This window comes from Pteropus alecto, unplaced genomic scaffold (assembly GCF_000325575.1).
Source record: "Pteropus alecto unplaced genomic scaffold, ASM32557v1 scaffold71, whole genome shotgun sequence".
In the NCBI taxonomy this organism is placed as follows: domain Eukaryota; kingdom Metazoa; phylum Chordata; class Mammalia; order Chiroptera; family Pteropodidae; genus Pteropus; species Pteropus alecto.
The window spans coordinates 12,209,765-12,223,352 of NW_006433024.1; the positions used below are offsets into that span (position 1 = coordinate 12,209,765).

At 47.7% G+C, this 13,588-nt stretch overlaps 1 protein-coding gene across 1 annotated transcript in view; it reads left to right on the plus strand.

Moving 5' to 3' along the window:
* Nucleotides 1-5,735: 5,735 nt before the first annotated feature.
* Nucleotides 5,736-13,588, plus strand: part of LDLRAD3 (low density lipoprotein receptor class A domain containing 3) — a 158,268-nt gene continuing 150,415 nt past the window's right edge. Inside the window, exons 1-2 of the mRNA XM_025044102.1 lie at nucleotides 5,736-5,900; nucleotides 11,933-12,079. Of these exons, the coding sequence (XP_024899870.1) occupies nucleotides 11,992-12,079 (88 nt within the window). The 5' untranslated portion in view covers nucleotides 5,736-5,900; nucleotides 11,933-11,991. The remainder of the gene's footprint in view (nucleotides 5,901-11,932; nucleotides 12,080-13,588) is intronic.

The window sequence follows — 13,588 nt, forward strand, 5'->3', positions numbered from 1 at the left end:
GAGTTTCAGAAGGAGGGAGTGATCCATTTGGTCCAAAGCAACAGAATTGTACATAAGGCTGAGATTGAAAAGTAACCTTTGGACTGAGTGATTGGGAGGCTTGGGAGGCCACTGGTCACTTCGTGAGGACAGAGTCAGGAAAGAAGAGGGGGCAGGAACCAGCTGGATGTCAGGGGATCGAAGGTGGCATAGACTGTAGGGTTTGAACCTATTGAAAGCTTAATCATGTCATTGATTGACTTCTGTCCAGTGTGCAGGTGTTGAGCTGCCCCTCTCAGCACTGCAGTGATCTGAGTTGGATCCACGTTGTATTGAAAAATCGTTTCTTAACGAGCAGATTTCTTCTCCTGATCTCTCATCTCACCTGGTAGGATTCTGTTGTGTTCAGTCTGAAGTGGGTCCTTTTACACTTGAGCTCACCCTTCCTCTAAGGATTAATCATGGACTATATAATAATGGTATGTCTGGTGTAATGACGTGTTATGTACCTACATTACACCTAGTCTTTATATAATAGTACATCTTTAATAGTGATAATAATACCCGTAACAAATGAACTCTGGCTAATCTTATGGCCTCTATTAGTGTGTGTTTGTGTGTGTGTGTGTGTGTGTATTTTTTTTTCTTGAGAAGTTTTTGTGAGAGATGGACGAACAGCCCTTCAGTTACCCAGGTAGCTTATCCAGGTTGCGCTGGGTCCATCTCCATTTTATAGAGGAGGAATGAGGAGTAAAACCCGTCCCTGAGTTTGGAAGGAGTGGAATTTGAATTCAGAGTCTGTGGGCCACTGAGTGAGACGAGTGCTGTAATCCTTCTTTAATTTTTAATTTGCTTTGTTTTCTGCACTGTCAGAAGCTAACCTCCGCGATCTGGAAAACCCGAACAGGTTAGTCTGCACAGTTCCAACCCTTTGATTTACCAAATCCGACAAGTCTCTTGCAGATGTAAATTGCTCCCTGGGAAAGCTGTACTCATTCAGATGTGCATACAGACACGGGGACTCCGGCAGTAAATACTGCCTGACGCTGGCGCTTGCTAGATGTACAAATGTCATTTGCTCAAGAAGTCAGCTAATTCCTCATTATGGAGGGCCTGTCGTCGGGCTCAGCACCAGGGCAGGGCATCCGCGTGACCAGATTGTAGAAGCGAGATGGACCAGCTTTAATGGCTTAAAGCTGCTAAAGAAAATGTAAAAAGACGCACCGGGTTAATATATATTCCCGCCTTGCTTAGTGATACCAGTTTTATGTGTTTTATTTTCCTGGCAGCTTCCTCTCCTAATCGGAAGTGATAAGCCAAACCTGCTGAGACATATGAAAGGCTGTGGGTAATGGCGGTGAACTGGAGAGGACCGTGAATCTATAGGGAAGAGGGGGCAGGTCAGATTCCTGGCCCTTTGGAGGTGATTTTCTCCTGTCCAGGGCAGTGGGGGACCAGCCACCTCCCAGCAGATGACGGAGCAGGTCAGTTCTGAAGTGCAGAGGCAGGGACCAAGTGTCATTCAGGCCCTGGAAACCTGGCTTCTCTGGCCAGCTCCAGCCCCATCTTTGGCCAGGCTGGTCGATCTGTAGGTCTTAGTCTCTCTGTATTTACAAAGGAGGAGCTACCTTTGCCACCTGCCTGGCAGAGATGCTTTTGGTTCTTCGGCGGAGGAGCCCTGGTGAAGTCCTAGGTGTTCAATTTAAATGCTGAAGGATATATCTGGGACGGGCAGATGGTGAGGGTTTGCCTGCCATGAGGACTGGGTATGTGTCCACACAAACGAGAATACCAAGTTGAGCGTTGAAATGGAATGCGGATGTCATCTATTACCGCCTTACTTTACACACAGGGAAACTGAGACCCAGGAAGATAGAACGACGCCCCCAGATTCCAGTGGTGAATCCCATGTGTCTTTCTCTTGACTTGCTTCATAACCACCTTGTCTGGAAGGTGGGGTCATGTTTACAGTTTGGCTGCTGTTCACGAGCTCGAGGAATGATCTAAGCAGGGCTCACTGTTTCCTAGGAATAACCAAACCGAGGCTTCATGTGTTAGAAGACACACAGCCAGGTCGCACTGTGAGCTCCTTAACTGTGTTCTTACAACCTGGTGTCTGTCCCCGAACTATACTTTCTTGGACCTAAGTGACCACGGGTCTCAGCTAGCCAACCTCATTTCCAGCAGGCTTACCGCCTACCCAGGCTGTACCCTTTCTATGGAATCAAAGAGAGAAAAGGGCCCCAGCCTTGTCTGAGTACCACTGACAGTACCAGCTTTATGAGGGCAGCCAGGGAGAGTGTGCAGATGGAAAGAAGAAGTAGCAAATGCTGGTACTAGTTATTGAACCCCAAGCATATGCCATCTATTTACTTTACTTTATCCCTTTATCTATTTAGATAGATAGATAGATAAATTATATTTCTCTATACCTTAGCAACCCTGCCCAGGTGGCAGGGTTACCACAGTTTTACAAATGGAGAATTTTAGCTCAGAGAGGGTAATTCACTCATCTGAAGTCACACAGCTAGTTATAGTGACAAGAGAATTGGGCATGTGTCTGTGTCAAATCACAACCTTGGCTGCCTCAACCAAGGCCATCTTTGCTTAGCCTTCTGCAGCCGCATGCTGAGGAGCAAAGGAGACAGATGGCGTGGACTATTCTGAGAAAGACAGCTTTACTGCGGCTCTTCCCACCCTTATTTAAAAAATATCTGATCTTCTGGTTAGGCCTGGCTATTCTTATTTTTGGAATGTCACAGCTTAATAAGTTGGGTGTGTAAACCTATCTTGTGAGATGTGTTTATTTTTTTTCCTGCACAATCCGCTGCTCCCCTGCAACTGTTGCTGCCTTTCAGAAAATGAAAAGAGTTCGTAATAGACCGAATCTCCCAGATGGACGTCCTTGCGTTGGCTGTTTTTTGGCCCCAGTATGAACACTTGCCTCCTTTTTATCTCTCATTCTTTTCTACTTGATGGGGTTTTTGAAGCTAGAATATTAGTGGTAAATGGTTCCATATGTCTTTCACAGGTTTTTCTCAAATATTAGCGTGATTTTTGTTCTTTATAATAAATTTTATTAATGAAACTTTTTTAAAGGGTGGAGAAAAGTACCAAGACTCACACAGAGAAAGCCTGCGTGCCTTCCACCCAGCTCCGTGGAATTCTGATATTCTGTCTTGCTTGCTTCAGATTGTTTTGAAGAAAAAAAGTCTTCCAGTCTCGAAGTTCATTGTGTACCCTGTGATCCCATTCGCCAGAGTGTAACTGATCTCTTGAATTTATTATTTTTCTTTCCTATACATTTTCAAAACTCTGTTTACATCTGTATGTAGCCATTGAAGTAGTAATTTTTCAAGCCTGATTTAAGTGATCCTCTTCAACTTGTTTTTTTCCACGATGTTAGGTTTCTCAAATTTTTCCGTGTTAATTCATGCCATCCCAGTTTAGTAAACTGAAGCTCTCAGTAGTATTCCATTGTGTGAATGTACCCCGATTTTTCATTTATTCTCTTTTGATGAACATTTAGTGTGTGTCTTGCAGCTAGCTTTATGTTAGTAGTAGTGCTGCCGTGAATGTTCTCAGGCTCTTGTATCTGGCACATTTTCCCCCAGGCGTAGTGCAGGAGAGGGTCGGCAGGTGCAGGAGACGGTCGGCTGGGTGGAAGGGTAGGAAGCGTCTTCAGCTTCCCTAGGAATTGCCAAATGGCTCTTCTGCGTTCCTCTACCACGGGCAGCCTGTGAGTTCCCGTAGCTCCACATCCTCTCACCACTTGAGATTGTCAGACTTGAAAATTTTGCACGTCTGATGGGTGTGAAAGAGAACTTCCTTGTTTCGTTAATCATTCTTTGATTACAAGTGAGCTTGAGTGCATATTAAGTGGCTGTCTGAGTTTGCTCATCAGTGACAGTACCCGTTCATATGCTCTGTCCACTTTTCCATTGGGTCACCTAATTTTTCTTATGTAGTCTTGTAAGAAAATCCTAGATATCGATCTTTGTGCGTTATATACATGGCAGATACCGTCTTCTAGTTAGTGGCATATCTTTGAAATTTGTTTATCGTATCTTTTCATGCAGTTGTACATTTTAGTATTTATCAGTCTTTATGGCCTGTGCTTTTCTGAGTCTTATTCCAGAGAGTCTTCCTTACCTTGAGCTCACGAAGATATGCTTTTGGACCTAAATGAAACTCATTCAGCTTTTCTGCCCTTATTCCTTAATTTGCTTTGGTATTCTGTGCTCCCCCCTGCCTGGGTGTCTCTGCACAGAGGAGAATATAGGCTGCAGAACAGTTCTGCAGTGACTGTAGGAATTATTGCGACCGTCCCTGGGCAGATAGGGCTGGGCCGAACTTGGGTTCGGAGCAAAATCCTTCTTCTTGACTGGGTGGCTGTTTCTGAGAGGTGCTGAAGTGCAGGGTTGATTGGCCCTCTCACAAGCCTTGCTTATCTTCAAGCCTGATAAAATTGGTCATAAAGTTGTCCTCTTCAGTGTAGCTCCACTGCCCGATTTGAGCTTCCTGCTGCTGCTGCTGATTAAAGTTGAAAAGACAGCGCATGTGGGGGACAACTTCTGCTGCAGGTTCTCACCCAGGCCCGACATGCAGCCGAGGACATGGATGTGTGAGCACTCGTAAATGTTCACCTGGAAGTCCTTCCCATCTGTTCCTTTCCCCCTAGGAGCTCAGGAGTGTTCTGCAGACCCAGTCTCACTTATCCATTGTATTTTGCACAGAAACGTAAATGGATTCCAGTAGGGTTTAGATAAATTCACAGAACTAGGGACTGTGAGAATGGAAGGGTCCTCAGGAGCCATCGGCTTCCATTCCCCGACTCGGTCAGCAAGCATTTGCTGAGTGCTGGGTTCCTGGCACTTGCTAGTTGTTGAAGACACAGCGGGGAGCAGGACAGCCAAAGTCCCTGCCTTCCTGGCGAGGGGAGCAGCCGTTAAACCACAGGGATCATTTCCTGTGGTGGGTGCGATGGGGTAGAGAGGACGTGCCTTCGAATCGGCTCTATGAAACCACAGGGATCATTTCAGAGTGTGGTGGGTGTGATGGGGTAGAGAGGACGTGCCTTCGAATCGGCTCTCTTGCCATTTTGTCGTTTTAGGCAGACCTACCATCTTCCGCTCAGAAGTCGGTAAACCATGGCCCACGTCCCCGGGCTAAGAACGGTTTTTAAATTTTTAAATGGTCAAAAATAAAAATTAAACATTCGCAATAGATTTTGATGATAGCGAACACAAACTTTGAACCTCAGTCAAGTGAAATGTCACCCGCCCCCCGCGAAGGATTTCATTCTTCTCGTTCATAGGCCTGTATTGCGGGAAAATTGTTCTCAGTTATTAAGATACTCTTTTGAATTTCATCAATAAAAATTTCGTAGGATTTTTTTTGTCCCTCTCATATAAGCCCTTATACAATGTCTTTAATTCGGCCACCTGACCTGCAGAGCCTAAAATATTCATTCTCTGGCCTTTTATAGAGTGTGCAGGCCCCCGTTGTAGCTGTGTGACCGTGGGCAAAGGACTTCTCCAGTCTTTGTTTCCTCCTCTTCAAAACAGGCGTGGTGCCTGTTGCATAGAGCTGTAGTGATGGACTAAGAAGAGCGCGGACGTTAGACTCCTGCCGTGGGAAGAGCTTCGGCAGCTGTTCCATCTTCCCCAGTGACAAGTCGGTGATGACCGGTTTCCGAAGGGCTGTTCCGGGATGGGGATGAGGGTGGGCGGGGCCCACTCCCCGCCCCTGAGGGTCAGCATCGTGAAGAGCAATGTCCTCCAGTGCTGCTGTCCAGCCCCCGAGCTTGGACCTCGGACCTTGCTCCGGCTACATGCGGGCAGCTCTGCAAATCCCCACGACGTTAATGTCACTCCGACATAATTTTCCTCATGAAACGCAATGAAGCATAACTAAAAAATGTAAGTAACAGCTTCGGGCTCTTAATGAGGCTATAAATACAGGACAAAAATAATTTATAAAGCTATTTCCTGGTAAAGAACTATCCTATTCCTAGACTTTTTAACTTTTTTTTTTTTTTTTGCTTTTCTCATTAATACTCGCCATTAGCTTTCTTTGCCAGCTCATTTTGAGAAGGAAACAAAGCATTTATCATTTTGTAACGGTTGCTGTTTTGCATTTCACGGGAGAAGCAAACAAGAAAGCAGCGTGAAGTACAGACGCCGAGCAGACAGCTAGGCTCACTCCCTGCCCAGGTGACTTGCTCCGTCCGTTCATTGTTCCTGCAGTAAAATAATACTAGATCTTCCATCAGGGATAAAGACGATACACCTTATGTGTAAATATGAAATCTGTGCAAATATGAAATCTGTAAATGGGCTGAACGATGAGTCATTTTATACTTTCTCACCAATTTCGTCTTTGAACAGATGGGTAAACAGAGGCTGGGGCTGCTGGAATGAGCTCACAGGGCAGGGCGTTGTGTAGTCTAGACAGAGCTGGAGACCTGGCTGTGCTCAGGTGCTTGGAGCCAGCAGCACATCCTCACTTTAGGTTCAGACATCCACACATGACTGCTCCCTTCTTGGTGACAGCCGGCATGTTCCCCTTAGCAAGACTCTAGCAGGAAGCAGTTTGTTCGATGAGAACCAATAGCTCTGGGAAGCGCTTGGGACAAAAGTCTCTCATTCCATCCGATGCCGATGCCACCATGTAGAGCAGTCTGGAGTCGAAGGGACTTTTGGGATTTTTCTAGGGTGTTTACAGACAGATCACTGCGGACCAGCTCCCTCGGCACTTTACCTGTGCCTGTGCATGGCATGTATGTGTGTGTTTGAAGTGAGTCAGAAGGAAAACAGATGGTTGTTTTCAGTGGCCTCATAACGTTATGGCTGTTGGCACCAGGCGGTGGCAAGAGGTGTATTAATTCTCCAGGGACTTTTTAGGGAAGATCTATTTAAGATCTGCAAAATGGAACACTAAGCCGTATGTGTCTGTGCATATGTTTATGTATCTTGCTTTGTCGTTCATGGAGCCTGCAGACAGGCTTGTCAAGGAAGCAAAGGAGAAAAACAAAGTTGATTGGACAGAAATCTGAAAGCAGGGCCTGTCAATAGTTTGCAGATGTCAGTTCTCTGTTGCATCATGACAAGGGATATCCCCGGGGGGCAGAAGATTGGCAGAGGGGGAGGTGAGAATGTGGAGGACTCTGGCTGCTAGAATTCCCATTTCTCAGCTGGAAAAGTCAACATCACTAACTGCCAGTTCCAGCTGTCTGAGTTTTTGCAGTTGCCCCAAACTTGGCCTCCTCATCGAATATAAATTTGTGGGTGCCAGAAATTTTGGAAGAAGCTGCTGTAGCAGGCTATTTGCCTTTGCCCAGTGGGGGAGGACTTGGGACTTTTTTTTTTCATTCTCGGTGCAGATGGTATAGTTATTTTAAGTAAGTGATGTGGTGCAGTGAAAATGGGTAACTCTTTTTCATTTTTCAGCTTAATGAAAAAAAGAAAAGGGAGGAGGAATAACCCCAGCTAGCCAACTTTGTGCTAATGCTTGTCTTTTTGGATTCTAAATGGGTCCCAAGACACTGAGATGAGATAAATATTTCAGCCAGTAGAAAGTCCTGCTGTCGAGCAGAAAAGATTTCTCACCTCTTTAAAAGCAGACAGGGTAGCAGTTTACTTGCACAAATCCAGACACCCCCATGTACCTTATTTTTAACTATATATGTACAGATCCCACTCACCTTTGAGGAGGATGAGGCAGGGGGTGAATAGAACTTTCTAAGGAACAGTGCTGGGGATGAGATAAGTCAGTAACACTTGGTGTTCTTTTTAGCGCATCCACACATATTTATTGGGGACATACTGAACACCGGATGTGAACGATGCAGAGCCAAATGAAGCAGTGCCCTTCTGCCCTCTGGGGGCGTGCAGTCTAGTGGGGAGATAGTACAGACACATCAGTCAGCACAAGTTGGGATAAAGGAGAACAGGGGACACTACCAGAATGAAAAACAAGGGGGACCAGCTTTAGATTGGGTGTCAACTTAAGGGTCTCAGAGTAAGTGATGTAAAGCTGAGGTCCGAAGGATAAATGAGACTAGCCAGATGGATTAGTTTGTTAGGGCCACTATTATAAAGTACCTGAGATTGAATGGTTTAAATGATAGAAATTTACTTTCTGACACTTCTGGAAGTGAAAAGTCTGAGATGAAAGTATAAGCAGGGTTGGTTTCTTTTTAGGCCTGTCACCTTAGCTTGCAGATGGCCATCTTCTCCTGTGTCTCTTCAGCTGGCATCCCCTCTGTGTGTATCTGCATCCTAATCTCTTCGTATAAGACCCCAGCCATATCGGATCAGGGCCCACCCTCACAGCCTCATCTCATCTTAACCACCTCTTTAAAGGCCCTGTCTCTGAATTCAGTCTCATTCTGAGGTACGAGGGGTTGGGACTTCAACATATGAGTTTCGGGAGGACACAGTTCAGCTCATAATACCTGCAGCACCAGGTAAAAGGTTGGCGGAAGAATTGGGGTCACTGAACGGCACGTACGGAGGCCTCACTGCAGGAGGGACATTTAAGTCTGAGGAAATGGTTGGAAATGACTTTGCAGAGGTAGGCAGGGGGGGCCGGATCATGCCAGGCCTTGTAAACCATGGCAGGAGTTTTAGATTTACTATAAAGGCACTGAGAAGCCATCAGTAGCATTTTAAAATCTCCCTCTGCTGTGAGGAGACAGAACTGGGGACAGTGAGAAGTGAAAATTGGAAGATTGGTTTAAGGCAGGATTTCTCAGCCTCGGTCCCATGGACATTTCAGGCTTGGTGGGTCTTGGTTGCGAGGGCTGCCCTGTGCGTTGTAGTCATGCAGCAGCATTCCTGATCTCTACCCACCAGATACCACAACCAAAAATGTCTCCAGATCCTGCTGTATGTCCCCTTGAGGTGGGGGTGCACGTATGCAAAATTGCCCTGTGATGAGAACCACTAGTTTAAAGGGGACAAGAGGTGGTGCCAGTTGACCAAGGCACACTGGATGAGTTTGAGGAAAGTTTTTGAAGACAGAATCAATGGAACTTTAACCTTTCTTTGCCTTGGTTTTTCTTCATGCTTTTTAGTGTGATGATACTGTCACTTCCCCAAAGTACAGGCTCTGTGCCCCCTGCATACGTAATGAAGTTGCTCAGAAGCACACGAAGAACGTTCCTCTGTGTTATCATTCACCGGGCTCTGGGGATCTATGGTCCTGTCCGTAAAGCTCTGAGCCTGTGGCTGGCAGGACCACCTGTGTGTAACAGATGTGGTGTTTCGTCTCTGCATCACACCCTTTCATTCGTCAAGCCCATGTGCCGCCAGCCCACCGACTCTCAGAGCGAGCGCTTTGGAATCTAATCTGCCCAATGTTCTGCCTCCTGAAATCTGTTTATCAGAACACGATGTCACAGTTGCGGTGACTTTTCCAGGGGACTTCTCTTTGAGGAGCTAGCTCTACAAAAGCAAGTGGAGGTGATTTCCCGACAAAACAGAGTGACAGTTGCGTTCTGGAGCCCTGAAGAGCTCCCTGTGTGCCGGCGGAGCCCAGAGCAGTCGTTCGGAGACAGCTGCACTGCGTGGGATTTTCTGGGTTGTGCACTCCATGTCTGGCCGGGATCCAGCACCTGCCTTTCCTTCTAAGTGTCCCCTATAATTCCCACTCTGCCATCCTGAGCCCTCCCCCAGAGATAGTGACTTGCGTTCATATTCTTCTCGGGGTGGGTGGTGGCTTTCAGAGTCCAGTCCTTAGAAGGATGCTGGTGTTGAGTGTGGGCTCAATGGACCGAGTGCCGTGATTAGTGATGTCTGACTTGGTGATAGAATTGATGATATGCTGGCACTGTATGTTTGCAATTCCTGACAATCACAGCTGCATATTTTTTATTCCAGACCCTTCACTGCCCTGGGTTGAGCCTTTTTGTACTGTGCCTTTGCTGTCTTTCTCTAGGCCTGAAGGGCCCTCAACATTCTATCTCTGTACCTATGAGCATCCACTGCAAATGCCACCTCTTTACTGGAACCTTTCTTCAATGCTTTGAATTTTGACTTTATCTTAAGAACGGCGAGGAACCATTCTGTGGCTTTTTAAAGTAAAGGGAAAGGTCATGATGCGATTTGCTCTTTAGAAAGGTCACTCTGGCCACGGGGAGGCCAGGTGAGGTGATTGTGGCAGTAACTCTAGTAAGCAATGGTGGTGACCTGGGCTAGAGTTATGGCTTTGGAGACTAGCATTCAGGACTTGGTTCTTGCAGAGGCCCCTCACTGTAGCTGCTTTTCTAGAATTCTTCCGTGAACTCTGAAATACGAAAACTCGCTTTTAGTAGGGAGACGGGCATGTACGTTATTAGTTGAGTACAGGGGCGCAGCTGGTCTGCAGTGACATCCGTGGCACCTGGGCTGACGTGGTGCTGCTCGCCTGTGACTGTCCTTCCCAGTTAGTTGTTGCCTACTTGTATGTACGTTATTAGTTGAGTTCAGGGGCGCAGCTGGTCTGCAGTGATATCCGTGGCACCTGGGCTGACGTGTGACTGTCCTTCCCAGTTAGTTGTTGCCTACTTGTTCCAGCTGTCAGATATGTTCAGTCTCACCCCAGTAGCACCGTACCCACACAGCAGAGTAAGTGCTCCTTTCTGCCTAGTGAAGTCAGGAACACTTCAGAGGGAGGGCAGCATAGAGGTTGTATGCTAATAGGTCTGTAGGGATTTACTAGGAGACTCCCACGGGTCAAAGGGCATTCCAGGTGAAAAGAATAGCACCCGTAAAGGATAGGGGCGTGAAAGATGTGACGTTAGGGATTTGGAATAAGATGCTTCTTTTTGACAAAGCTTGTGAAAGAGGATCATGGGCCCTTCTCTCCCCCTGCTACGTCCAGGCAGGTCCTGACACCCCTCTTAGTCCGTGGCAATAAAACCATTGGTACCCGGTGTGCCTTTCCAGCCCTGTGTTTCATCTCCACATATTTAGGACCAAGCACAAGTGTCTGGTCATAAATGTTCAGTAAATGCTCACCCATGACTCAGGAGCCATGGAGAGACGGGTCTTTTTTTCTTTTCTTCTTCTTCTTTTCTAAGACCATTTTACTTCCAGGTGGCTCCTTATCTCCCAGTCATTGGTCGCTCTGGCTCAGACTGATGGGATTGATCAGATTCTGGCTCCCTTGACAATCCGCCCCTGGCGTGCATTGGTGGATGAATCCCACGCCCCTCCCCCACGCTCCTGGCCTTCTCTGCTTCTCTGCTTTCTAGACTAAGAGTTAGCACTTTTGAGTGAGAGCCTTGGCATTTTGTGACTATTCACTGGAGTTTCATCTAAACTTGGGGCTTGGTTCTAAACCTCCAGGAACTCTTGGCAAGTAGTTCAGTGACCTTGGAGTTCTCGTGGGCTTAGAGGCCTGACTTCAGTTTCAGTTTGGTCTTTCCTCCCTGTGCAACGTTAGGTGGATCGATTTTGTGGGCTGGGGCTTCCATTTTCTAAAATGAAGTTATCTGCCAATATCCACTTGGCCCAAGTTCAAGGATTCTGTGATTGTAAGACCACAGAGTCTGAGACCTGGCAGGAGCCCGCAGTCCCTACTGCCGGAGGCTTTGGGAGTCCAGCGCTCCATCACCGCTGTCTTGAAACCTTCATTTTTAGTCACTGATGATGGCCAGGAAAAACATTTGGATTTTCAACTAATCCTTTTGACAGAGAAAGAAGTAGAGTCAAAGAGCACCTAATATGTGCCAGGCATCTACTAAGGGCTTTCCCCTTATTTCTCCCTCAAGTCCTCTCAGAATCCCCAGGGGTAATTTCTCACTCCATTTCACAGATGAGGAAACTGAGGCCCAAAGCGATCAAGTCACCTACCGGAAGCCTCACGCACACAGCCCATGCCAAACCAGAGCCCTTTCGGTCGAGGGGCTCGGGTCCTTGCCACCGTCGCCGTGCCGGCTGACCTCTCTGTCCCCTCTGTCCCACAGAGAGCCAGCTGCTCCCTGGGAACAACTTCACCAACGAGTGCAACATTCCGGGGAACTTCATGTGCAGCAACGGGCGGTGCATCCCGGGCGCCTGGCAGTGCGACGGGCTGCCTGACTGCTTCGACAAGAGCGACGAGAAGGAGTGCCGTGAGTGCTGGGCCCCGCCGGGCCGGGGAGGGGTGCTGGGGCAGCGGAGGAGGCCCCATCCTCATGGCCAGCAGTCCTGCCCTCTCCACTCCAGAGCTCTTTCTCAGAGGAGCATGGCCTGTGCAGAAACGGGAGTCTTGGTGGGGACGGAGCCACAGCTCTGGAAGAGCAGAGGACCCCTCCACCAGGCTCTCCTAACCCTCCCTCTGCGGGACTGTCATTGCCTTCACTTTGCACACGAGGAATCTGAGACCCAGAGGTTGTGTAGCTGTAGTATCTACTAACCAAGAAGCAGCCGACCTGGATTTGAACCCAGGGCTGCCTGACCCCGAGGCTCAGGCTGGTAACCATCTCGCACATCTCGTACCTCATGCGGTGTTCTTGACGATAAAGTAAGGTGTAGCATCATGTCAAGGATCCAGCATGGAGTTGGTACTGACTAGAAGTAATTTGCTTCCACGTGCTCCTTTCCTCTGCCAAAAAGACCTGGGCATCATCTTCAAACGGGTACCACCAGGGCCTTGGGGCAGGGGTAGGGAGAGGGAATCTTCTCTGATCCTTGCCACCCCACCTCCTTTTCAGTCTCTTACCCGTTTTGTGCCCCCAAAATATATGTGAGATTTGGGTGAGGGGTAACCTATGAGAAAGGAGGCCCCTGGGCTGTGAGTGGAGGGGCATTCAGGGGTCCACTACTCCTGCTCCCTGTCCATGCCCCTCTTCCTTACTAGAGTTTGGTGCCTCAGCGTGAGCTTGGCTGTGGCACCCTGGCAGGTGGGAAGCACACTTGATGAGTGCTGGGACCTGGGGTTATCTCGTGGGTGGCTTCCTGGGGACCACACAGCTGGACAATGGTCCTTGCCTCTTTCCTGGGCTTTGGGCAGTGGGCCACAGGGCCTTTCTGACAGGAGAACTGAGGGTTCTGGGTCTCCAGCTGCTGACTCTCTAGAAGCCAACTGAGGATGTGGCTGAGGAGGGCCCAATTATATGAACTTTTAACAGAGCTGGTACTGGGATTTGGGGCCCAATCTGTTGACCCAGGGGAAGGAGCACTGGGTTTGGAGTCTACCTCCAGAGCCAGCCACCCCCGCCTTCATGGGATGCTCCTGGGCGAGCTGCGCACTCTGAGACTGGCCCCTCACCTGTGCAAGGGGTCTAGCATTCTTGCTGCCTACCCCTGCTCTTCAAAGAAGTTTTCAGGGGTATGGACTGGGAGTATGTTTTTTGATAGGAACTGTTTCCTTTTTTTTGTTGCATGATTTTTTCTGAATAGACCACTATACATAACGCATTTTTAGTTTTGCAGAGCTTTTAAAAAAGTATTGTGTCTATTTCAGCCTTTTCTGTTTCTAGCATGGCTTCAAAATTACTAGACATTTAACATTTGTCATTTGAGTATCAAATGAGATAGCATGTGTCCAGTTTTGAGCATTATTAACGCTATACAAATATGCAGAATGACCATTTTTAGGATGAGGTCTGTATTTGAACTCCAGTAAATGCAAATTGTCC